This window comes from Penicillium antarcticum, assembly GCF_028974205.1.
Source record: "Penicillium antarcticum strain IBT 31339 chromosome Unknown utg000006l_segment0_segment0, whole genome shotgun sequence".
In the NCBI taxonomy this organism is placed as follows: Eukaryota; Fungi; Ascomycota; class Eurotiomycetes; order Eurotiales; family Aspergillaceae; genus Penicillium; species Penicillium antarcticum.
The window spans coordinates 2,096,221-2,120,361 of NW_026695304.1; the positions used below are offsets into that span (position 1 = coordinate 2,096,221).

Consider the following 24,141-nt stretch of genomic DNA (forward strand, 5'->3'; position numbering starts at 1 on the left):
GTATAAGACTTCCAAAACATCAATCATCACTTCTCCTCAACCTCGAAATGCATAGCACTCTGCTTAGTCTCCTGCTCCTCTACCTTGCGCTCGAGATCATGGCTGATATAATCCTCTCTCTTGCTGAAAGGCACAATCCAAGGCGCATTAGAGAACATGGCATTCATCTCCTCAAGAGGCACCTTCTTCGTCTCAGGCAAGAGGAAGTAGAAGAAGAGCGCATTGGTAAAGTTGCAAACAACGAAGATGTAGTAGAACCGGTACTGGATGTTTGTCATGGCAATGGGCGTCACCTGTCCAATCATAGTGTTGAATGCGTACGAGGTCATTGTCGCGATGGAAACACCCTTGGAACGGGTCTTCGTGTCGAATACTTCTGCTGGGATGATCCATGAGAGGGGGCCACAGGTTGCTGAGAAGGAGAAGTTGTAGAGCCAGGTCATGATGATGAAGCCCCAGTGGGCGCCGGTGTTTGTTGTTGTCGGAGGGAACTGGGCGAGGAGAACTGTTGCGATAATGAATGTTACCATGTTGCCTAGGTTTCCTGAGATCAATGTCCAGCGACGACCGAAGCGGTCGATGAACATCATGCAAAGGAATTGGGCGATCAAGGCGATGATTGAGTTGATGGCTTGGTAGCGGAGGGTGTCGGAGCCTGAGATTCCAATTTGCTCGTAGATCGTGACAGAGTAGTATCTAGTCTCGTGTTAGCGCTTTACTTTCGATGGATGCTGAGAGAACTTACTGGATAGCAGATACACCGGTCATCTGGACAGAGGCTTGAAGGGCACAGCAAAGGAACAGCCGACGGAACGAGGAGCGCTGAGTCAGGAGCTCCATGTATGACTTGGCCTCGTTCTCATGCTCGAAGTTGATACTCTCCTGGATTTGGGCATACTCTGCCTGAACCCAGGCGTCGTTCTCATCACCATGAGCGTGGAGCTTGGCCAAGGTCTTCAAACCTTCTTCGGACTTGCCGTGGTCAATGAGCCAGCGAGGGGACTGAACTCTGTTAGATAGTGCATGACTGGAGAAGGGCTTGCGGAATTTACCTCGGGGAAGAACATGATCAAAAGACCCAGGAACACAGCAGGAGCAACCTGCAAACCCAGAGGCAATTGCCATTGGGCGTGATTGTCAGGCGAAAATCCAATGTATGTTCCATAGGAGATCCAGGAAGCACATAGAGCACCAACACCCAGCATGAACTGCTGCAGGGCTGTTACTCGGCCACGGATACTAGGGTGACAGATCTCGGCTTGGTACAGGGGAATCATCATGGTGAGGAAGCCGACACTAGCGATATGAATTAGCCCGGTTGTTTCTCAGGCATATCTCCCGAGGGCTCTCCAGGAGTGTAAGTGACATACCCGAATCCAGCAAGGAAACGTCCACTGTATAGATAGGCGATGGTTTGGGCGCCGGTTTGGAGGCCACCTCCCAGACAGAAGACCAAGCATCCCAGCGAAATAGTGCGCCTTCTGCCGAGGTAATCACCACTGGGACCAGCGGCACCGGCACCGAAGAAAGCACCGGCTGTGAACAGTGATACTACCAGACCGCTGAAGACATGTTGGCAAGGGATAGCCAGTTTGTAGAATGTGAACATACCTCTGGGTATCGGTAGGAGTAAACTTTGATGTAAATGATTGACAGATGATAACCTCGGCGATAACACCCAAGTCATCTAGAATCGTGTAAGAATAAACCCTCCAAGACTTGGGAGATGATACTAACATCCATACAGGAAAGAACCCAGCGAGGCGAACACGCCAACCAGGAACTATAGAGCTATCAGCACGACCACAAGCAGATAGATGAAGACATCATCCTTACTTGGTACCACTTTGGCGAAAGACGCATGGTGATGAAAATCAAAGTATGGGGAAGAAATCTGGGGATCTCCACATATCACCGCGTTCTCCGGGGCGATGATCCCTAGATATACTCCATCAGTTAACAACTGAGCCAGACTCGGAACAAAGAGCTTAGGCGAAGCCACCAGCTAGGGCCATCGTATGCTTCATGCTCAATTAACCGAGCTAGCCCGGGAAAGATTAACCCTATGTGACAGGCGTCTCGGCAACAAAAAATCAGGCACATTTTCGTCCATGCTAACAGCCGTGCTGGAATCGGAAGAATTTCAATTCTGCGGGGCCAGGGATTCAGAAATGTGGCGCCATGTAGGTCGCGCGGTGATTGACGGAAGAACTGTCTCGATTTCGGGATTCGAGTTGAGGAGTCTCGCTTGTCGGTTTATTGGGTAACTGCCGAGGTTTTTCCAGCTTGGCGCGTCCTAGATAGCTTTTGGCCAAAGGCTTGCTAGCCACAATGAGCATCGTGTGGTTGACAACACGATGTTCCCCGCAGGAGTTTTGCCGCTTACAGAGGCCACTTCTCTTCTGCTATTTATTTCTTGAATGCTGTGGAAGTTATCATATCTATTTGAGAGTCGCAATTCGAATCTATAAGCTGCTCTCTACTGTTGTAAATTCGTAGAAACAACGTCAAAATGACTACCTTGACCAAACTGGCAGATCATGAGACGCCTGTCATCTCTGTCCATCCCTCTCGGCGCATCTCGAAGATCAACCCGAACATCTATGCCGGTTTCACTGAGTGAGTTTGTCAAGCGAACATTGCATGACACAGACTTAACATCTTCATAGGCATATGGGACGTTGTATCTATGGCGGCATCTATGACCCTGGGAACCCGCTATCCGATGAGAAAGGATTCCGGACGGATGTCCTGGAGGCGTTGAAGGGGCTCAACATCCCTGTCGTTCGATACCCCGGTGGTAACTTCTGCGCGACCTATCACTGGCTTGATGGTGTTGGCCCCAAGGAAGAACGTCCATCTAGGTATGCTTGGCTTGCCTTCTCAGTACTATGATCATGTGAGCTGACTATTCATAGACCTGAGCTTGCTTGGCTTGGAACTGAGACCAATCAATTTGGTACCGATGAGTTCATGCAGTGGTGTGAAGCTTTGGGAACTGAGCCTTATCTTTGCTTTAATTTTGGAACTGGTACTTTGGATGAAGGTATGTTGTTACTCGATTCATTGGTTTGAATTGGTGCTAATCGGGAATCAATGCAGCTTTGGGATGGGTTGAGTATTGCAATGGAACTGGCAATACATATTATGCCAATTTGCGCCGGAAAAATGGCCGCGAGGAGCCTTACAATGTATGCACTCACGAGACATTCTATATTTCAATGCGCTAACAATCTCAGGTCAAATACTGGGCCCTCGGAAACGAAACATGGGGTCCCTGGCAAGTCGAGCAAATGACCAAGGAGGCATATGCCCACAAGGCCATCCAATGGGCCAAAGGTAATGCCACCACCATCACACTCAAATACCCAACCTAACATTTCTCCAGCCCTCAAACTCCTGGACCCAAGCCTCATCCTAATCCTCTGTGGCCAAGATGGCACCGCGTCGTGGGACTACTACACCCTAAAGCACTGCCTCGTGCCAGCCCACTCAGCCCTCTCAACTAGCGCAGTCCCCCTAATCGACATGCACAGCATCCACCTCTACACATCCTCATCAGAGCACCTACCAAACGTAACAGCGCCCCTAGCAGCAGAGCGCGCAATCGAAATCACATCCGCGCTAATCGACCTCGCGCGCGCCGAGAACGGTGTCCCACCAGAACAGCTTCGCCCGACCATCTGCTTCGACGAGTGGAATGTGTGGGACCCGATCCGTGCAGAGGGTAGCAAGGGCGCAGAGGAGAACTATAATCTATCCGATGCTCTTGCCGTCGCGGCCTGGTTAAACGTCTTCATTCGTAAGAGCAAGGATGTCGGTATGGCGTGTATTGCGCAGACTGTTAATGTCATCTCGCCTTTGATGACCACCCCTGAGGGAATCACGAAACAGACGACTTGGTGGCCGCTTTATTTGTTCTCGCGGTACATGCGTGGCTGGACTATTGCTAGTCATGTTTCTTGTGGAACTTATGAGGGAGAGACATTGCCCAAGTGGATTCGGAGCGCGAAGGATACGCCTTGGCTGGATGTTAGTGCTGTGCTTGGTGAGGATGGGTTTGTTAATGTTGCTGTTGTGAATATTTCTGATGAGAAGGATTTGAAGAGTGTTGTTGAGGGGGCTACTGGTGATGTTACTGTGTTTACTGTTACTGGGGCCAATGTCGCTGCTAGTAATATGAATGGTGCTGAGGAGGTGAGTGTTGAGGAGACTGTTTGGACTGGAAAGGGTGCTTATGTCTTCCCTAAGCACTCGCTTACTCTGCTCAGATGGAAGGCTGAGTAGGTTTCTTTGGTTGGGATATGGTGATAGACTTTCTCTATAGATGTCAAGTGATTATTAGATAAGAAATTGATACATAAATTCAGTCTTCTTTCGGACCATAAAAGTTTAGCAGGTGTATGATGCTCTAGCCATAGTTGACATCGTGAACAGTGCCTTCTTCGTTAACGTGGATGTTGAGTCTATGAAGATATGATCAGTAACCGTCATCACTCTGTCCAGGGGAAAAATTACCTGTCCGGGTTATGATCCATAGTCTTCATATCACCAGGCTTCAAAACACGATGAGTTTCAGGAAGATCCTTCTTAGCAAAGGACTAGCAAATAGTTAGATTTCCATCCATTCCCATGTTCAATCCCCACATACCGTCTCATTACTAGAATCGCCGATCGTCTTGCCCATCAGTTTGTTGACCCACTCGGACTTATCGCCCATAGTGGAATTGATTCCCGGTACAACAAGAGGCATGATGAATAGTGTATGTGAATGTGAATATCAAAGAAAGATGAAGAAGAAAGTCGTCCAGGCTGCCGTATATAAGCCGCGCATCGATGACGTAGTGTCCCAATCGGGTATAGCGTTGATCGGCGATCACGACGTTCGATATTCGCCTCTTTTGTCTGATTGCCTTTGATATGATGTCAAGTTTGGGAGAAACAGGTGTATGTTAATATATTTTTATCAAGATTCTATTGGATCTGGATATGATGTTGTGGAGGCTTAGCATGTGGCAAGATCTGATGTGTACTGTATTGTGGAGCTTACACACTAACTATAAAACTAATATTCACTGACAAGGCTCGTAACGCTATGCTTGACTGACATATTTGATCCTGGATTGTCTTGTATCTTTTCCAGGACTCTCCTCGTCCTCTGTTGACAAGGGATCACCGGGGTCCACGGCGGGTATCGTCCGATCTGCCTCGGCTGCCTTTTTCCTATCCCGCCATAGTAGGAACTGAATAGCAGCAGTGACAACAACTAGCTTTCGATTAGCAGGTGTCAGAAATATAGATCTATAGCCGACTTACTGAGTAGGATCTGGAGCACGATCGACCAGGTGTATCCCTTTGCAGCCCTGGGGAACGCAGTAGTCTTCCACACGAAATTAGGAGCCTATTGTATCTGTCAGTGCAAAACTTCTCAATCCATTTTTGGAAAACTGACAACCGCCTGGACGACGTAAGCAAGGTCATTCGCCATTGCGACAAGCAGCGCTCGCTTCTCCGTGTCATCGGAGCAGATCTCGTTGATCCAACTCAGAATTAGAGGACCTGCACCGTTCTATGTAGCTTGTTAGAGCGTTTCATATACCATAGGTGGGATCTGACATACTCCAATATTACTCAACCAATATACAACCATTCGGCCCTTGATGTCCGAGTATAGGGGTACTTTGAGTAACAGAACACTCATGAGAAGCTTTTTGATAGAATGCGTCAGCAATTATCACACACAAGGGATGGGAACCCGCTTACAGTGATCACAGCACCAGCATAGATGAATGGCCAGCGAGCACCTCGGAATGGCCCGTCTGAGAGCCAGCCCCAGATCAACGCCATGACAATGAAGATTCCGGTCGTGGGAAGTGGTACTTGATATTTGGTTAGCTATTACGAGCAAGGCTTGAAAGAAGGGAATCAAATGTCACAATTATTAATCTGCGGGACAGAAAATGATCTTCCTGGAACCGGTGCAGGGTTGCCATTGAAGCTCTTAAGCCAATAACCCATACCGGCCTGGGGTATACCATTATTCCAAACGATGTATAACACAGCTATTCCACTGTCAGATTCAAAGCGGCTTATGGATCCGGGGGTGCGATAACCTACGAAGAAGGTAGGTATGCCAGCTTAGAAGAATTCTCTTCGCCTTTTCCTTCGTCCAAGGCTGCTTTCCAGCGCGACCAATGAGTTGCATCCTCTCCAATGAAAGGGTATGCTCTTTCTCGGTTATCCACCATGACTTCTTCCCACCTTGAGGAAGGTTGGGAAAGAAAAAATAGCCTGCGACTGCGAGAGGGAGCGTGATAATTCCGTCGATAATGAAGAGCCAGCGCCCTTGTGTTTGTTAGTTCGTGCGCGCCGTTGAATACAAAATTAAAGGAGTGTACGTACAACCTGCATAACCATTTGTCCCGTTGAGATGTTTATAAGCAGCTGCTTGCAAAAAGCCACTAAACAAGGAGCCGACAGAACCAGCTAGCCAAAAGACCATAGCCCGCTTTCCGATTTCTCGGGGTGTATACCATGATCCTAGAAGGTAATGAATGCCTGGATAAAAACCGGATCTGTGAAGTGTCAGAACATTCTACCTTGGATTGACCAGGAGGGAACTCACTCGAAGAAACCGACTAGGAAGCGAAGAGCATAGAGAGCATGGTATGACTTCACGCTCGATGTACATATGGTCGCAATACCCCATCCTATCTCAAGTGAGGGTATAACCCAACGGGGAGATACTCTTGTGAGAAGTATATTGGAAGGGATCTGGCCAATAACGTAGCCGACAGTCCAGATAGATGTACCTGCAGTGATACCGCAGGTTAGTACACTTCCAAGAACAGAGATATTGCATGGTGACAAAACTGACTAGTAACGAGTTGATTGCCAAACATTTGCAGATCCTCTTCCATGCCACTAAGAAAAGCATTGTTGACATTCGTTTGATCGATATTCTTTAGAAAATACCCAATCGAGGCAAATGTGAGAACAAATGCATCGACTTTGAAAAGAAGCCATCGCTGATCCGGGGGAAGGTCCCACGTATCCCACAAATAGCCTTTCCATGACTTTGTTGGTTTCACTGCGCTATCATCGGAAGAGCCACCGGAAACATTTTCGATGTCTCGGTTTACCAGAGATACAGTCACTTGGCCATTGTTTCCGGCGTTGCCCATTTTAGTTTCTGGGATGCTCAATAATAGAGCTAGCGCGGAGACTAGAAATAGATAACTGTCCTGTATCTCTATGCTAGAGATAATTGTCTTATACCTTGGAGTGAGATGTGCTCAGCAATCCTGGCGATCGCATCACTTACCAAGCCTCTGGATCTCCCACTATTTTCTGAAATTTCATAGTAAATAGGCTGCTGAGTCGGGACTGATCTAGCCCGTCTAGGCGTATTGCGATGCCACGGCGCATCTTGCGTAATATTCACGCCATTTGCTGTAGATACCTATTTTCCGGACATCATGTACCTCAGGTGTTCAGTTCAACTCTCGGGGAATAACCGAAATCTACGGATGATTTCGTTGCGTGCTAAGGCGTAATCTGACTTTATTTTGCGTCATGTCCGGATGGTTTTAACTCGAGTCCTCGTGGCTAATAAAGAGAGAGTTGCTCTTTAAATTCGCTAGTACAGCAACGCTCGTAAATCTATTCACAATGGTACAAAGTATAAATAATTTCCATCCGAATTCCTATAAGGGAGTGTACCATTCGAGGCACGTTTGCGTTTGCGACCTTACGTGGCCTCTCCTTCTTTGTTGCTTTTGATCCCTTCTTTGCCCATTTTTGAGTGCCTAGCTGAATTTATCGGATCAGACAAATTTGCGAGTGTGGAAGGACTGACCATCGTGTAGTAAGGAGCAAACAGTCGTCTAAGACCTGGAATTGTCGTACTCTGACAGCCTGTCTTCGGGGTATAATTACCTAGATGTGCTGGGGTTTGATATATAACAAGCTCTGTTGGAATCGATACTATTAGATTTCAATCACGGTCAGTCAACTGATAGTCGGTCGTCTCTGGCGGACAACGCATACCAGTAAATATGCTCCTTCACTCTTCGACTCGGTCAGTGTTGCTAGGGCTACACAAATACTATATACACAATCATAATGAAGTTTTTGCTCTGGGCCAAAGGATTGTGATCTGCTCGTCTTTGCGACATAATTGGCGGGCCGGGGCATCAGACAGCCGTTGTTGAGTTGATTTCAGATCTTCATTTTGTCGCGGGAAGCAAGTGTTCTTGTAGTTGCCGGACAGATTTCACATTGAGACACCTTTTCATCAATAACAACTTGATTGATATAGCACTAGTAATTCCTTTCCTTGTGTTTTGCGAGCATCATGAGTCAAAAGACGTTTTACAGAGCCCAGGAAGACACTTACATTTAGGGCTAGGTAGTCATGTGATAGCCAACATGCGTCTAACCTGTTTTCGACCTGGTCTTCGTCGATTCTAAGGTTATTGACACAGAGGGAAATGGAGTATGTGCAATTATCTATGTATCATGTTTGTTGGCCGTTGTCAGAACTTTCCGAATATATATATTCCTAGCATATTCTCGCCAAACCACAACCAATTTACCAGAATAGCCAATGCTTTTTTTAATTTTTTTCCTTTTCCTAGCCCATAAAAGTATTAAACTCACTAGAAAAGCTTAGGTTTGATAGGTATAGTGTAAAGAGGTATGTGCATGTCTAGGAATGACGGGAATGCAAGGGCGGACGAACCGACCGAGTTCACAGGGATGACTAGTAAGTCTACTAAAAACGGCATCAAGCAAAGCAATAAGAACAGACGGAAAAGAGAAGGAGAAAAAAGATAAACATAAAAAGATAATTCATCCAGCTTTTACATATAAAATGACATCAATATGAACATCAACATCGCACGAATCATCTTCATCTATACACAACTCCTTCCTTCCCCTTCTATTTCAAACATACCACCTCACTTCAATTGCTTACTAGCAGAAACACACCAGTTATTCCACTCAGAGAAGAAAGACGGCTGCACATGACACTTGGTGCTAACAAGCTGATCCTTGCGTGTCTGGGCATAGACATCCACAACACCCTCGATAGCACTCTTATCCTGCGCAACGAGAATCTTAACGACGAGCAAAGAAGCCTGGCTACAAGCCGTAGCATGGCCCATAGGGCCACTATGTCCAGCCTCCTTGTGCACAGAGCGGAGAAGTTCCCACAACGCCTCTGTCTGGGCATCGTCTTCGATCTTGGGGAGGGAGTTGCCCTTGCAGACCTTTGTGTACTCGCGCAGGACATTGTTGGCCTTTGTAGCGATTTGCTTGACGGTTGAGCGGCGGGAGAGGCGGAGAAGGGGGAGGAGAAGGTCGAGGGTGAGGAGGCGGGAGTGGCTCTTCTTGACGAAAATCTCGAGGAGGTCCAGCACGCGGTTCTTGAAGTTGACCATGTTTTCGCGGGCGTCCTTCTTGTCTTTGCGGTGGGAGGTTTCTTGGCGGCGGGCGCGGAATACTTGGACTAGTTTGTCGTCTAGTTCGTCCATCTCGTCGTCGTTCATGTCAGCGTCTGAGTCGGATTCGGCAGCGTTGAGGTCTTCGTCGGCTCGGTGTGTGCCTAGGGCTGCCGCAAGCTTGGCTTCGAAGGCGGCGACTTCTAGGGCGTCGTCTTCATTTGCGTCCTCTTCTTCTTCCAAGTCGGAGTCCGAGTCGGAGCCTTCCCCTGCTTCGACGACTTCGACATCGCTGTCGAGATCGTCGACGTCCATCATCTCTGCGTCGGAGCCTTCTTCGCCTTCTTCTTCGCCGGATTCATCTTGCTCTTCGAACATCTCTTGCTGTCCAGCCAGACTCTCCTTGGCTTCCAGGATCTATACTCAGTTAGACGATGTATATTTCGGTGTAGGAAGGAGTGTTTCACATACCGAAATCAAAGACTCTAATCCGTTCTCGGTGATCTGGTTAGCAAACGCACTGAACACCTGCTCACTCATACGGCGGAACAACTGTGACTGCTTAGAAGCGAAACTGAGCAAAATCTCAACAAGCGCGTCGGAGGCGTCGCCGGTGTCTTGCTTCTTGCTTTCCTTGTCGCCAAGGAACTTGGTGGAGCAGAACTCCAACTCATCAAGCATAGACACTGCGTCGGCGTCACCATTGTAGACCTGCATGATGGTCATAGAGTAGAGCAGCTTGAAAGCAGCCATGCCCTTCTCCTTCTTCTCCTGTTAGTCGGTCAGTATACGAATACGGCAAATATTGATAAGCGCGGGAATTGTCTTACCTTGCCAGACAGCTTCTTCAGAGACTTGAAGGCAGCTTTCACAGAGTCCTGCAGCTTATCATCGATATCAATGATGAACTTTCCGTGCTCGCCAGACTTGGCAGCATCGCGGATCTGCTTCACAACCACGTATGGGAGAGTAGCAGCGAACTTCTGGTTGGAGATAAGGCTGTTCAAGCAAGAGTTAATGCGGTTGCGCAGCAGCTCCTGTGTGGCCTGTGAAAGAGGCGGCTCGGGGGCGGAAGATCCCTTGCCAGTATCCATGAAGTACGCGAAGCGCACGAAAATAGACAATAGCTGCTCAAGGCTAGTCTGGAGGTCCTCTGCATCGTCTTCGTTGGCGGATGCCTTGGAGCGCACGATGGAGAGGAGGAGACCGGCGACGAATTGGCGATTAGAAGCAGCAGTCTTCTCGTCGGTGGTTCCCGGCTTCTGAATGAGTTGCTCGAAGAAGGGGACGATCTCCTCGAGGGCCTCGTGGTTGGCTTCGGCCACAATCTTCTCAACGGTCTTGGTTTTGGTCGCTTGGTCGAAGTTGAGTGTGCCACTGGTTCCCATCAAACCGCGGATTGCGACGGCCGCAAATTCGGGCTCTTTGGAGACACGGGCCTGAATAGCCTTGGCGGCCTTGACTGCCATGCGGTGCAGGTATCGGTCCTCTACAGCCATTTGGTTGGTGAGGCAGCGCATGAGGTTCTTGGTAAAGACGTGAGAGGCCTGCTGGGGACCACCATCGTTGATGACCCGAACGAAGAGCAGGAAACCCCAGTACTTGCGCTCCTCCGAGGACGCGGAAGCAAAGAGTCCGTCTGTGGATAGCTTGTCAGTTTGTATTCTTCGTAGATCATCTCAATGCTGCAAGGGGTACTCACTGTCCACAACCTCTGTCCAGAAGTCAGCAAAGCTCAAACGAGCCTTCTTCGACTTCTCTTCCTTCTCAAGACTGGTCCGAGAAAGAACAGCATCCCAAGCAAAGTGAAGCTTGGAGTTCCAGACACCAGACGACTTCGCGGAGTTCTTGTTCTCGCCCTCACTGTTCGCGGCTCCAGACTCCTTCATAATCTTAGACAGACTGCTGCGCTCCTTGGTGTCCAGCGGGTCATCGTGCTTCCAGACCTTGCTCGGGAAGCTAGCCTTGGGGAACAGATCCTTCGCTGCCAACCAGATAGCAATACCTTCAGGCGACCGGGCAATCTCATACGAGCACAAGCGTTCCAGTGCAGACTCAATATACTTGGTATCCATCTTTCGCGAGGCCAAATCATAAACACACTGGTAGATGATCCATCCGCATTCTTCTCGGATCCAGGGCTTCTTCTGGGCGAGCTCGAAAATAAGGTCGAGGACTTGGGTCCATTGCTCGAAGGGCACGGTGGACTGGAACAGGACGCCAGATTTGATTATTGCTTCAGCGCCAAATAGACGTCCGAAATGGTGGTCGCGTTGTTCCTATGTCGAGAAAGAGGTTACAATTAGTATGCGACATTATAGAAAGAGTATTAGTAGCCACTAACCTGACCCGACTCGCTGCCGGTCGAGTTGGACTGGTTCTCCCAGAGACTCAGAGCGTCCGAAAACCCAAATCGGGATGTCTCTCTTGGTGTAGAGAAGACCTGGGTCAGGATCTCTGTCAAGGCGATTGAGAAGCCGATACGCGCTGCTTTGCGGCTACTGCAGAGACCGCGGAAGAGTCTTCGAAGGACCTTTTGAATCTGCTCATCGGCGGGGTTCTTGTCCGGAGTGAATTCTGAGACGAGACCTTGGGCGGCCTTGAGTCTGATCTCGTCCTTTTCGCTGGCGAGGTCTTCGTAGAGCTCCACCAGCTTCACGTCGATATTGTAGCCTTCGCGACGGCGCTTGGGAGCCATTGTGGTGGTTGTAGTTTTGAGAGAGATGAGTGTATACGACCAGTTGTCGGATTGCCCTCTCTCAGGCCTTGAATTTGAGTATGTGAGCACGTTCGTTGTTCCTCCTTGCGGCCGTTGGAGTCGAGAAAAATTCGGGCTGTAACCTATTTGGGACTAGCGTGGATCGATAAGCCGATAAGGATTTGGAGACGATGTTGAGGAGAGTGGTTTTTTCTCCTCTGTTGGACTATATGGATGTATATATATCTAAGCTGCCTCCTGTCTGTTCTCTCTGAAGCATTTAAATCTGGTGGCGCAGAGTGGCAGATATTTGGTGGAAGTATATATATCCAGTGCCTTCGACTTCAATTCAGAGATATATCGAGCACCTCACTTGGCAACCACACCACCAAGTTAAACATAACGACACCTATCTCTCATTCTCACAAGATCAGCCCCAGAAAAGGTAAACAAAAACAAAAGACCCAATATCTATAGCAACCAAAACCTACCATAAACCCCCTCAAACATGCATCAAAGACGGAAATCCGAAAGCCCAAAAAGGACGCGAAAAAGCATACTTACAATTTCAATAACCTCCAAAACCACCATCTAGCACCTCGTATTCGAAGCTGTCAAAGTCAACTCAAAAAAAACACACTCGTAAGAATCCACACAAAGGCCCCATAGAATGTCCAGACTGATTCAGGGGTAAGACGGATCCAAAAAAAGAGACCACTCCATCCCGCAATCAAAAAAGCGCCCGTCCAGAGCACAAACTAGCAAAAAATGTGCGTCCTGTTGTCAAGTGCAACCGGGACAAGGCCGGAACTATATGTCAGAGAATCCAGGGCTAAGAAGTGAATGGTGCGGTTGTGCGCGCCCCACGGGTGGATGCATCGTTCCGAGGTGGCCGATGTGTATAGTTTTTAGCAGGTGTAGGGAGTATGCATCAGTCTATTAGGCTACCAGGCTTGGAGGCTTGGTGGATGGAATGACCATTGGGATTCAATGGCAAAAGGAAAGAAAATTAGATGTATGCTCTGTGTCAGAATTGATGTGTACGTGCGGGTGTGGGTGTGGGTGTGGGTGTAGGTGGATTTTTGGATGGTTGGGGGATCTGCTGTGGATCTGCATGGCTTTTTAGTTTCGTGCGGGTTATAAGTTATATAACTAACTTACATGGTTCTTTACATGTCGCATGTCGCATGTGGGAATGCATTTCGTGGGCATGCGCAGGTGGTATATGTATGCTGATGGGGTCGGAGGAATAAGATATGGAGTTCCGAAGCTTGGGTGGAGTTGATGGCCGGGCAACCGTTGGACTTGGTCTATACAGGTCGAGTTGCTGTACGGCTCAGGGGTTGGGCTTAAGTTACCTGATTTATTTGACTGGTGTATAGGATGAATTATTTACGCTGCTATAACCTTATCGTGGTGGAGTGATGGAGCTATTGGGGTGATACAGCATCAACGGTGGGCTTGGGATTGCGTTGACTGGCGGCAATTTATGAGGATCGGCCTGTAGTGTACTGGGATGGAGAGTCGAATAGGAGCTTCTGTCATCATATTGTTTATTCCTCGGCTATGCAATAAGGCGACTGGGCAGTGTACCAGTCTAGCGGCTAAATGTGCTGTGTCTGAGAGGGGGATCGGAGCTGTGCGATGGGGGTCACCAGCTGCCAGATTAGGGATTAGGGCGTCGCTAAGAATTGATAGCACAACGATTGGAGGTGCTAGTAAAGAGGCTGAGAGGCACGAAGCCATGGCGTGGTCTGTCGCATAGTGGCAGCCCCGGGGATTCAATAGCGTCGCAGATCGGCCCCGGGAGAAATTGACAAATCTGGAAGACAAGGTATGGGTATTTCGAGTATTCACAATACCAATACCGAGGGAAGATACTCCGTACATGTAAGAGCGTAAGTTGGGCTAGGGAAGGACGGCCAGAATCTTGTTCGAGTCTTGATGTCATGGTCACGGGATATCGCATTAGCTTCGTGTTCTTTGTTTACCTCCAAGCTCAAACACGCGCCCGTCAACAATGGAGGTGACTGACATCACCATTGGGCAAACCTGAGACAAAGAGGGGAAAGGCCTAGAATCGAAGGACTAGAACAGGGTATGCAGCAGGTATCTTGCAGCGACACGAGTCGGAGATGTGATAAACCCCGCAGGGAAATGCAGTCGGCTCGAGACGACACACGACTGGTCCGATTGCACATGGCGCTGTGGAAGAGCTGACGGATCACATCATCTGTACAGAATTGGCCCCCACTTCAATTCGTGTGGCGCAGATCGGAGCGACCGATACCATGTCAGACCAAGCCTAAATCTGCAGCCTGAAATAGAGGGGGGTTGGCTCCGGACTCGCTCTTGTCTCAATAACAAGACTCTAGGCGCGATCCTAGGGTAGATTGAGTCCCAAACGTCATATTGAGTATCACCATCAGGTTTGTGAAGTGCACGGTGCACAATTAGCATCATATCTTCGAACATGACGTAGCCCCGCAATATAACAATCGCATCGGCGTGGAGGTGCACACCGCTAGACGCGAAGTGGACAGTAAACAAAGGCCTTCAGATGCAGATGCAGCCATTATGCAGTCCATGCGCCTCGGACTGTTCGGAAACGTGGATATCACTGAGCTCCCGGTGTTTCAAAAGGTGCCGGGATACACAAAGACGTGGGGTGCAGTAGCCGCTCCAGTGAACTAGTGAGAGATTAGAGCCGCCGAGGTGGCAAATTGAGCTCGTTTTTTGCCCGCTTTGTCACGAACATTGCGTTTGATACCCCGAATTCGTGCCGATGGAGAGATCCAAACCTGTTCGTTAGTCTCAAGATGGGTAGGGATCTTACACCGTCCAGGAACGAGATTGTCGCGTGAGATCCAGACCAGGCGTGTATACCATTGCTGTTGTTGACCAATGACGTTGTAAGACCACTTTCTCGTTGTGATATCAGATACTTTCAACTAGTTCATTCAGAATTATTGCCATTGCCATGGGTACCGAAGGAAGGAAAGATGAGGAAGTCAACTCCAGTCATGAGACGAAGGAAAGGTTTCAATAGACTACCCTGGATAAGCAATTAATACCTTAAACCTCTACAAGGGGTTTGGAAGGGATGCGCGACATTGGTCCTCCTCGCGGACCCTTGATCAGCAAAAATGCGGGTGTGCGCATGTAAGGGCACGGGTATGGGAAGATTGAGGGCGATTGAGACGAGAAGAATGAAGATAACCTTCCATTCCTTACTCGATACTACCTTCCGATATTGAAGCAATTCGCAGGAACTGGGATTCGTAGTTGGAGATGACGAGATGGAGATTGCGAGGCCAATCAGCACCTCGGTATACTTTTCCGAGATGAATGTGATCCTGGCTGGCTGAGAAGGATCAGCGACTATCTTCCAAACCTCATACCACATCCTCATACTTCGACTCCATACGGAAGACTCCATACTTGTATAGGGTCGTACTCTGGGGTATCTCATGGGTGACGTCGAATAGCCAACGTTATGCGTTACTATTCAACCCTTGCGTACATCACTTGCATCAAGGCTCTATTTTTTCCGAGCACTAAGTGGGGATTTTGCTTAGCGCTTCTTAGACCCGATCTCCGGTTTTTTCAGCTGCGGTTGCGCACACGGGATGTTTGAAACCGAAAATGTTTTCTTTGATACGCAGTGGAGAAGACCCATGGAACATACACGGAAGAGTCCATTTTCGACAGCGCCGGAGTAACCCACAAGAACCAGAGAAAAACTCTTCTCCGTACTGTGTCCTGCGTACTGCGTAGTGTAATGCGTATTAAACATCTGCAGCCTCCTTGAGCTTTCCCCATATTATAGGCCAGGGTCAGAGACAGCTAGCAGTATAGCCCGAGACACATGGGTGCCAAGGCTAATCCCTACCGACTGTACAGAGTACAGACAGTACAGACTGAGAATGGAGTTCTGATAGGCGCTGGGTTGCTGCGGCAAGGGAGCCCGGGCAACCAGACCGGCAATATTTGGCCCCTAGAGCTGACTATCACTTACTGTCTCTGGGGCCATTGCATACCGCAGTAGATCGTGAATTAATTCTAAAATGAATATCGGGAAATCTAAAGAATTACCTAAATAGTCGAATATGCAGCCTGGTGTAATTACAATACCCAACCAGATACGTTCCCCTGCTCTAGCAATCAAACACTTCAGATTAAGCAGTAATACTGAATACTCCTCCCAATCGCAATACTAGTAATCTCACTTACCGTACGCATCAGTATTACCAAACCTATACTCCTCCTCCCCACCTGCGTTGCCCATTGCAACAAGCCCATCCCTTCAGCTTCAGTTCTTTCTTCAAACCGCTTTGTGCCAACTTTTCTTCTCTTTCTCCTCCATACTTCTTGTCGACACATTCCTGGTTCTGGTGGACATCCGGGGTGAATCTACCTTCATATCTCACGGTTCGCGACCTCTACCTCCGACCTCTTCTCCGACATCCCCCTCCTGCATCTTCGACCCCTCCTCTGTTCGTCCGCTGGCCATGGCCCTATAGCTTCCTCCAACAGACACGATACAAGACTCTCGGTGGAGGGTCTGGGACTTCAGGGTATTTTTTTTGAGATCGGTTGTCACGGCGATCGTGGGGACCCATAACGAGAAATTGCAAACGTGGAGACGTGCGTGCAGGAACACTACAATTTTTCCGGGACCTCGTTGTAGGCTCAGCGCCGGGTAGAATTGGGACTGTTTCAACTGTACAACGTCGGATCTGTACCCGTTGCAGTTTGCGTCATGGAACACTCTTCTCCTCTGGCTGCGATGCAGCCTCCTTCAGTCATGTTTGGTCATTGCTTTCGTTCAGAAGCTCCAAATGCGTATTCGCTTGGTCCAATGTCGGGCTTTGGTGGGAATCCATTCAACTTCAAGGATCTGTCTATGAAGAGGTCCAGCGCGGACTACTTCAACATGAAGCCTGTTCGGGGATCTTCCCCCACGGCGAGTTTGGCAGCTGACCTGTCGCAAAACTTTCATATTGATCAGAGGTGAGTGCTCCGTTCTCATCTTGGTTTCAGATCAAAGGAACAAAGGCATGCTAACTGTATATTTAGTCCTCAATTAGCGACACCACGCCGGTCTTTGTTCACGGCCAACATGCTCAGTCAGGCCAATCGTCATGGTAAGGAACATTTACACTACCATGGAACTGCATTCGCTGATGCTATATAGATGATGTTATGACCACTCCTCCCCTTGACTCGTCACCCGCCCCGGCTATGGACGTTATGGAAATGTCTCCTCTCCCCCACAAACCAGCTTTCATTGTTACTGCAGAGTTGGAAGTACACTCGCCTAGCCCGGATTGTACTCCTATGGATTCACCTATTATGTCTGCGGCTCCTAGTCCTCTGCAGGCGTCTCCAATTGAGTCTCCGCTATGCCAACCAGAGCGGAAGCGTCCCGCGTTCTTGCGTCCCAGTCTTGCCAAGAGCAAGGCTCAGTCTTTCCAACTTGGAATGTCCCGGCCAGCACCCGAGAGCAAGGCTCCTCCCTTCCGATTTGGCACAGGAGCCAAGACGTCGCTCAGTACATCGACGTCGTTGGAGGATATGTTCGGAGACTCCCCTCCCCATGAGCGCCCTCTTTCCCGGAACAACTCGTCGACCAGCCTGGCACCGCCTCGCCTGCGTCCACCGTTTTCCCATGCCCGTAGCAGCGGCTCCCCCGCTCCCAGTTCTATTCGCAAACCGTCTCACCCCTTGATGCGCCCTCGCAAGCAGTGCCGGAGGTCATTGAGTATGTTTGAGCACCCAGCTGATGTGATTGCCGATAAAGAGGCCAAGGTAGCAACAAATACACCCCTGCAGTCAATCAGTGACATCTCGAGCCCGCCCAGCATGAAGCTGCCCCACTTCATCCCTGAAGATCGCGCGGACTCATTGCCTCGTATCGAAAAGAGCACTCTCCTGGAGCTCATGGATGGAAAGTTCAACGAACACTTTGATAACATCCTGGTTATCGACTGCCGATTCGAATACGAATATGACGGTGGCCACATCAATGGCGCCTTGAACTATAACGACAAGGATAAGCTCGCTGGTGAGCTCTTCAGTGCCCCCAAGGCCCGCACAGCGCTGGTCTTGCACTGCGAGTACTCTGCCCACAGAGCTCCTATCATGGCCAAATATCTTCGTCACCAGGATCGTGCCATCAATGTCGATACTTACCCCAACCTGACATACCCTGATATGTATATTCTGGATGGTGGTTACAGCTCATTTTTCGCCGAGCACCGCTCGTTCTGCTTCCCGCAGAACTATGTGGAAATGAGCGACAAGGAGCACGAGTTTGCTTGTGAGCGTGGCCTTGGTAAGGTCAAGCAGCGCTCCAAGTTGAACCGTGCTCAGACTTTCGCCTTTGGTGAACAGTCACCCCAAATGGAGGATAGCCCTACTGGACGGTGTCGCTTTGACAGCCAGCGCGAGCGATTCCTTGGCTCCTCCTCCCCCTTCTCCGCAAGCCCTGTGCCCCAACGGACACCTGGCCGCCGAATGCTTTCATATTAACCAAAAGGCTAGTCTTTCGATGGCGCTCTGCATTTGATTATTTTGTCTTGTCATTGGAGCGTGGTGTTTGATGCTTTTACGGTGGCTTTTTCTTTCCAGCCTTTTTTTTCTCTTTCAATTCTTCTCAACCTTTCTCTCTCATCTCTTTCGGCATTGGCGCTGGATACTCCGCCTTGCCACCCCTTTCTCCAACACTTTGATATCAGCTATTGGTATCGTCCTCTCCTTGGATGACCCTCTTCGAACATCGGTCTATCCTCATCATTTCCTTTTTATGGACGACCACGACGTCGCCCTTTCTCTGTGACCATTGCCTACGATCGACTGCGGGCAATCGATACCCCATGAACTGTTCGAACCGGAGTGTCACTTTTCCTATGTCACATTACGACCTCGCAACTTCGAACTTGCGCATGAAGACACCGGCCTATCAACGCCAGATTCCCTTTTTATTTTTTGAACTACTACGGGGCTTTTCAGCGAAATCAATACCCCCACGATAATTCACATCGAAACATTTGCCCTGCTTTTGGCATCTCCTTTTCTCAACGCACATTCTCTTGACACCATAACGTCCTTTAATCCACCATTTGGGCCTTCTCTGTACAGCCATTCGACTTTATCATGGAACATCCCCCGTTCCTCGCTGCGGCAACTTGCATCTCGTTCGACTCCGGTACTTTATCCGGTAGAACGCTTTACGACGTCCTTGCATGAAGCATTTGTATTTCAACGCATTTTCCTCTGCTAATATTTCCCCCCTTGAACTGTGTCATTTGGGGCAAGAGGAGGACATTGGTGTAATATGCATTAGCGGCTCTGCAGCTGTACATATGAGGATTCGCCTGTTTATTACGGGATATTCTCTCTGGAGTTTCCCCTTGTGAGATTTAATGTGTCTGGAAAGGGTAATCAGTGGAGACTCCAGCTACAAATGTTTGATTTCCTTTTGTGAAGAATGAAAAGAACATTTAATTCAGCTTCTTAACTTCGTAATTGCAGTAGTAAAGTCAGTGGAATAAGATCGACAAACGGTGGATGTATCAATTAATGAAGATTGGCGTTTCAACTCTCCCGAGGGAATGTGATAGGCGGAGGCGGGGAGACTATGGGGTTTGGCTCAACCCTTACGCGGCTCCCCTTGACGTTTCGGCGTTTTCTTTTCTCATCCTCTCTTTGTATCTTGTGTGTTTCTGTCTCGCGATTAAGGTGGTCGTCTGAGACAAGCACTGCCCGTTCCGAGACCTGCGCCTTGTTCCTTGGGTTGTCATCCCAGTCACTCTTTATCCGCTTCTATTTTCGTACTTTGCTGCCTGTTCACCACAAGACTCTCCAGGGCTTGGGCCACCAGCTATTTACAATCCTTTCTTCACTCATTGATATCAATTTCTGTCTTTTGCATCTTTCGCCAAAATCGGGTTCGCGCGCCCCGCCTCTCCTTACTCTCGGAGCGCCAACTGTATCTCCGCGAAACCATTGACTCGAACTGTTGGACTGTGCATTGCGATAGGCACTTCGAGGAACTCAAAGGAAAGAAAGGAAGATTGTGGGATAAACTTGTCCAAGCGCTCTCGACAATCGAATGATTTCTTCTAGCCTAGTGCTTTCCGCCATCTTATCGCCAAGATGAGTCCCGCAAATATCCCGCTATGGGCCCGAGACACCGTTAGTGACCTCGAATCGGTACCCTCGACATTCTCCAGCTGGGATAAATGTATGTCCAAGACTTACTGCAAGTGAGTACATCGCGAGGAGCCAATGTCCTGCAAGCGCATCAATTGACACGATACTAATTAACCGACGCAGGTGGCCCGTTATCGCCGGTATCATCGTGGGATCCGTGATCCTACTCGCCGTATTAGCTTGCGTGATTAATTGCATATGCTGTGGCTATCAATGCTGCAAGTGCTGCTGTAGCTGCTGCTGTCCGTCCGGCAGGCGCAGAAACAAGCAGCCCAAGCAACCAAAGCAGTTCGACGACCCTCCATTCCACCAGCCTCCCCCACCAGACGCGAACCCAATCTATAAAGCTCCTCCTGCTCCGCCTTCGTACCGTGGCGCGCAACAGACTGCGCGCTTTGATGCGCCCAAGTCTCCCTCTGCTACGGTCGCGACGGCTAATGATGATGCTTTACCTGAGATGCCTACTTGGGCTGGTGCTGTCAACAAGCATGTCGAAGATCCGAATCACCATGATGACGTTGAGATGGAACCTCTGAATCCCCGAGACAGGAAGGGTGCTGGAACTCCTGGTGTTGCGTACTCCGATTACTCTCCTAGCCCATCCATGGCCGGTGGAGGTTACAGAGGCTTTGGTCCTACTGATCCCTATGCGCGACGCTCACCCGCTCCCGCAGCTGCATTGGCTGCTACGCAGGATCCATACGGACGTCGCTCCCCTGGTGTGGCATCCCCAGGTGGACCGATGGATCCCTACGCTAGAAGATCCCCCGGCCCAGCAGCAGCACTCTCCGCAACACAAGACCCCTACAACCGCCGCTCCCCAGGTCTGACTTCCCCCGCAGGAGCCCCAGTCCACAACCCCTATGACCAAGCGTACGATGACCACTCCACCTATGGCGGCAACCAATACCACGCCGTCACATCCCCTTCCCCAGTGGCCGCCTACAAACCCCATACAAACTACAGCCCCGTGCCAATGTCCTTCACCCCATCCGTGGAAATGGACCACGGCGCAGGTGCCGCTCCCACTCCTGGCTTTACGCGCCAACCCTCGTTCGGCTCGAGCCAGTATCCTCCTACTTATACCTCCCAGCCTCCGTCGGCGTACAGAGCTTTCTCTCCATCGCCTGCTTCCCCGCCCCCTCCTTTCCCTGCTCCTTCGCCTTCGGAGTATGCCCCTTATAACCCCCATGCCGTGTCTTCGCTACCAGCTCCCGAGCCGGATACAATGAGACCTCCTAGTTTGTTGCAGAGTGGGCCTAAGCCCAATGCTGCTCATAACTTCTGAGGCTGGCATTTTAATGTGGTTGAGCGGGTTCCTTTCTTCTCTTTTCATCCTTTCTCTTTTTTTTTGATACCATTCTCGGGCTGCTATGCCTTTTTCATCGTACATACATACACTCCAAGCTGGAAATAGGCTTGGAAATGAAAGTTTTTTTTTTTTTCTTTCCCTCTTTCTTTGAAACTTGATGTCTTGCTGTCCGAATGATCCCTCGTCAGCTTGTGTGATACTTCCTTTCCATTTTTCCTACCGACATTACCATGACTACCTCTGTCTTTGTACAGTGCATGCTCAGCTGGCCTGTCTTGTGTATCTATTGTCGGACTGGTTTCGTTTCTCATTATTCTCTAGCATTCGATGTTAGGCTAGAGGGCATAGTGAATGATATTGATGAACCAGGGCTCTGTCCCGTATATTTCTTAAGCACCCATTCGGCATTTCAAATAACCGCAAATGGGAAAACTGATAAGTTACACTATCATGTTTAGAGTTGACTAACTGAGCGCTCATTGTTCACATTTAATTGTATGGTACAAGGAACTCCTCCCTTCCTGCTCCCTAGCAGCTCCCTAGAACTTACATTTGCAATGTTGTGGATAAAAAGGCGCTTGCTTGGTTTAATGCTTGCCCTACTCCTCCATCTCCATAGTAAAATCATGCTTCTTAAACGCCTCCTTGAATGCCTCTGCATCCTTCGTCTCTTCATCCTCCGTCTGGGTACAATTTCTCCAATCAAGACGCTCATCTAACAAAAGCAGCTTGCCCATAACACGACGACCGAACTGAAGATCGAATCTGTTCTGTGGCTGGATGGGCAACATGGTTATCTTCTCTTCGCCCGATGACGTCTTGTACACACCCTTGTGGCCAGGCTTAGACCACATATCACCCTCCTCGTTTTGGTCTTCGCTACGCGAGGGTGTCCAGATGAAGGCGCGGAAGAAATCGTTCATGTCGTGGTTGTCGATTTCGTCGGGACCAGGGATTGTTTTGAATTTCTCGTATTTGAGGTTTGCTGCTTCGGCTTGGAAGGCTGCTTCCACGAGACGACCGCGGATCTTTTCTACTGGCATTGGGAGGAATTGCCAGTGTGTGTGAATACCACCTGAGCGGCTGACTTCCCAGGTTACGGCGCCAAGTTTGCCGCCTGACTTTTCGTTTAGCATTTGGTGGAGAGATTCGCGGTATTTTTGCATTTCAGCGTAGGTTGAGGCTCGGGTTTGGGGGTCGAAGATTAGGTCAATTGTTGGGCTGTGTTCGAATGGGATGATGAGCATGTGCCCTGGGAAGCCTAGGGACGGGAAGAAGTCGGATTTGGGGAGAGGCCCCTTGGCTGTTGTGATGTAACTGTCGTTGCCAATGGAGGTAATGAGTTGGGTGGCGATGTTGGGGTTTGAGAGGCAGAAGAAGCATTGCTCTGGACCTGGTGGAGGGGGACGGTTCCTCTTGTGCCTGCGCCTATGCTCTGGGTCTCTTTCTCCGTCGGGCTGGGAAAAGCGCTGGAATGATTCGTGCTGACTGGGTAAATTGTTGCGCTTGCTTTGTACAGCTGACCAAGGACAGATGGTGCAGCCAACGGGAATACTGATTGGAGGTGCCACTAATGGGTCTAGGTTAAAGGCGTATAGGGCATCTTTCCTTGAGCCGTATGAAGGCAATGATAGAAAACGGGTCGTCTGATATCCATCTCCCTCTTCGGCGGGCATGTAAAAGAAAGGTTCCCGCTCAAAGAAAGCGGTGTCCGAACGAGAAAAGTGGTACCGGGGCTTCAAGGTGTTGCAGACGTCGGCAATGCACTCCAACTCAGATGGCACACCACTCTCGTCCCCAGCAACCTTCTGGCTAGATCCAAGTTTGACGTCCTTTGGCCACTGGTTGGTAATAAGAATGTCGGTACGGTGAAGGCCGAAGAGTGCACGAGCATCAGCTTCGTTGTATGTCGACTGGAATTTGCCAACAGCATTGCTCTCGGGGGCACGTCCTTCTTTCTGCTCAAAGGTTCCACCGAGAGCGACAATTCGAACACCCTCTGTTGTCTTGAGTGTTCCGCGCTTTCCAAGGAAGAACAAATTGGGACACACTTCATCATCGGCTTGGATTTTTTCAATCACCCGAGTAGGGAGTGGTTGGTTGCCTACAGTAAAGTAGGTGGGCAATGGCACAACCGTGTTGCCCTGGAGTAGGCCAGTGATCTCATTCAGCTCGGCCTCAGTCGAGCAGTCACCGAAGAGGTCTCCGACGATGATCGCAAAAGAGAAATTTTGCTTTGGCTGCAACTTGGCAAGTTTGGTGAAAACAGCACTTAGCTGACCATTCACGCTGCCAATAACAACCCTATATATCATGTTAGCCGCTGGTAACCACTTAGTCCAGATATACTTACACCTTGGACGCCATTTTAACGGCCAGTGGTACGTTGAAGTCAGGTTTTAGAAGAATGCTGTGAGGCGATAAAGATAGGAGAGGCGACAGAGAAAGAATAATTATATAATTTCAAG

The 24,141-nt window shown here is 49.4% G+C and overlaps 9 protein-coding genes across 9 annotated transcripts; 3 read left to right on the forward strand and 6 right to left on the reverse strand.

The window, feature by feature from the left end:
• Positions 1-26: 26 nt before the first annotated feature.
• On the reverse strand, positions 27-1,863 carry N7508_006859 (sugar porter family MFS transporter; the record flags this gene model as incomplete). The annotated part of the gene is made up of 7 exons (XM_058464925.1): positions 27-696; positions 746-1,002; positions 1,053-1,296; positions 1,371-1,562; positions 1,612-1,687; positions 1,738-1,783; positions 1,837-1,863. The coding sequence occupies 7 exons, from the start codon at positions 1,861-1,863 to the stop codon at positions 27-29; spliced, it is 1,512 nt and encodes a 503-aa protein (XP_058318778.1).
• A 649-nt stretch (positions 1,864-2,512) lies between these two features.
• On the forward strand, positions 2,513-4,287 carry N7508_006860 (alpha-N-arabinofuranosidase; the record flags this gene model as incomplete). The annotated part of the gene is made up of 6 exons (XM_058464926.1): positions 2,513-2,619; positions 2,670-2,864; positions 2,919-3,046; positions 3,103-3,191; positions 3,240-3,339; positions 3,389-4,287. 6 exons carry the CDS (start codon positions 2,513-2,515, stop codon positions 4,285-4,287), a joined length of 1,518 nt encoding a protein of 505 aa, XP_058318779.1.
• Positions 4,288-4,411: 124 nt separating this feature from the next.
• On the reverse strand, positions 4,412-4,753 carry N7508_006861 (uncharacterized protein; the record flags this gene model as incomplete). Its single annotated transcript, XM_058464927.1, has 3 exons — positions 4,412-4,466; positions 4,519-4,601; positions 4,652-4,753. 3 exons carry the CDS (start codon positions 4,751-4,753, stop codon positions 4,412-4,414), a joined length of 240 nt encoding a protein of 79 aa, XP_058318780.1.
• A 340-nt stretch (positions 4,754-5,093) lies between these two features.
• N7508_006862 (uncharacterized protein) lies at positions 5,094-7,184 on the reverse strand (the record flags this gene model as incomplete). Its single annotated transcript, XM_058464928.1, has 10 exons — positions 5,094-5,266; positions 5,317-5,401; positions 5,453-5,569; positions 5,621-5,707; positions 5,764-5,879; positions 5,937-6,062; positions 6,118-6,345; positions 6,403-6,575; positions 6,626-6,812; positions 6,878-7,184. The coding sequence occupies 10 exons, from the start codon at positions 7,182-7,184 to the stop codon at positions 5,094-5,096; spliced, it is 1,599 nt and encodes a 532-aa protein (XP_058318781.1).
• A 1,779-nt stretch (positions 7,185-8,963) lies between these two features.
• Positions 8,964-12,144, reverse strand: N7508_006863 (DNA-directed DNA polymerase POL5; the record flags this gene model as incomplete). Its single annotated transcript, XM_058464929.1, has 5 exons — positions 8,964-9,863; positions 9,918-10,217; positions 10,277-11,085; positions 11,149-11,725; positions 11,791-12,144. The coding sequence occupies 5 exons, from the start codon at positions 12,142-12,144 to the stop codon at positions 8,964-8,966; spliced, it is 2,940 nt and encodes a 979-aa protein (XP_058318782.1).
• Positions 12,145-15,967: 3,823 nt separating this feature from the next.
• Positions 15,968-16,432, reverse strand: N7508_006864 (uncharacterized protein; the record flags this gene model as incomplete). Its single annotated transcript, XM_058464930.1, has 3 exons — positions 15,968-16,141; positions 16,163-16,206; positions 16,378-16,432. 3 exons carry the CDS (start codon positions 16,430-16,432, stop codon positions 15,968-15,970), a joined length of 273 nt encoding a protein of 90 aa, XP_058318783.1.
• A 474-nt stretch (positions 16,433-16,906) lies between these two features.
• nimT (putative tyrosine protein phosphatase MIH1) lies at positions 16,907-18,678 on the forward strand (the record flags this gene model as incomplete). Its single annotated transcript, XM_058464931.1, has 3 exons — positions 16,907-17,157; positions 17,224-17,291; positions 17,342-18,678. The coding sequence occupies 3 exons, from the start codon at positions 16,907-16,909 to the stop codon at positions 18,676-18,678; spliced, it is 1,656 nt and encodes a 551-aa protein (XP_058318784.1).
• A 1,626-nt stretch (positions 18,679-20,304) lies between these two features.
• On the forward strand, positions 20,305-21,649 carry N7508_006866 (uncharacterized protein; the record flags this gene model as incomplete). The annotated part of the gene is made up of 2 exons (XM_058464932.1): positions 20,305-20,414; positions 20,485-21,649. 2 exons carry the CDS (start codon positions 20,305-20,307, stop codon positions 21,647-21,649), a joined length of 1,275 nt encoding a protein of 424 aa, XP_058318785.1.
• A 623-nt stretch (positions 21,650-22,272) lies between these two features.
• N7508_006867 (CwfJ domain protein) lies at positions 22,273-24,040 on the reverse strand (the record flags this gene model as incomplete). Its single annotated transcript, XM_058464933.1, has 2 exons — positions 22,273-23,977; positions 24,027-24,040. The coding sequence occupies 2 exons, from the start codon at positions 24,038-24,040 to the stop codon at positions 22,273-22,275; spliced, it is 1,719 nt and encodes a 572-aa protein (XP_058318786.1).
• Positions 24,041-24,141: the final 101 nt, after the last annotated feature.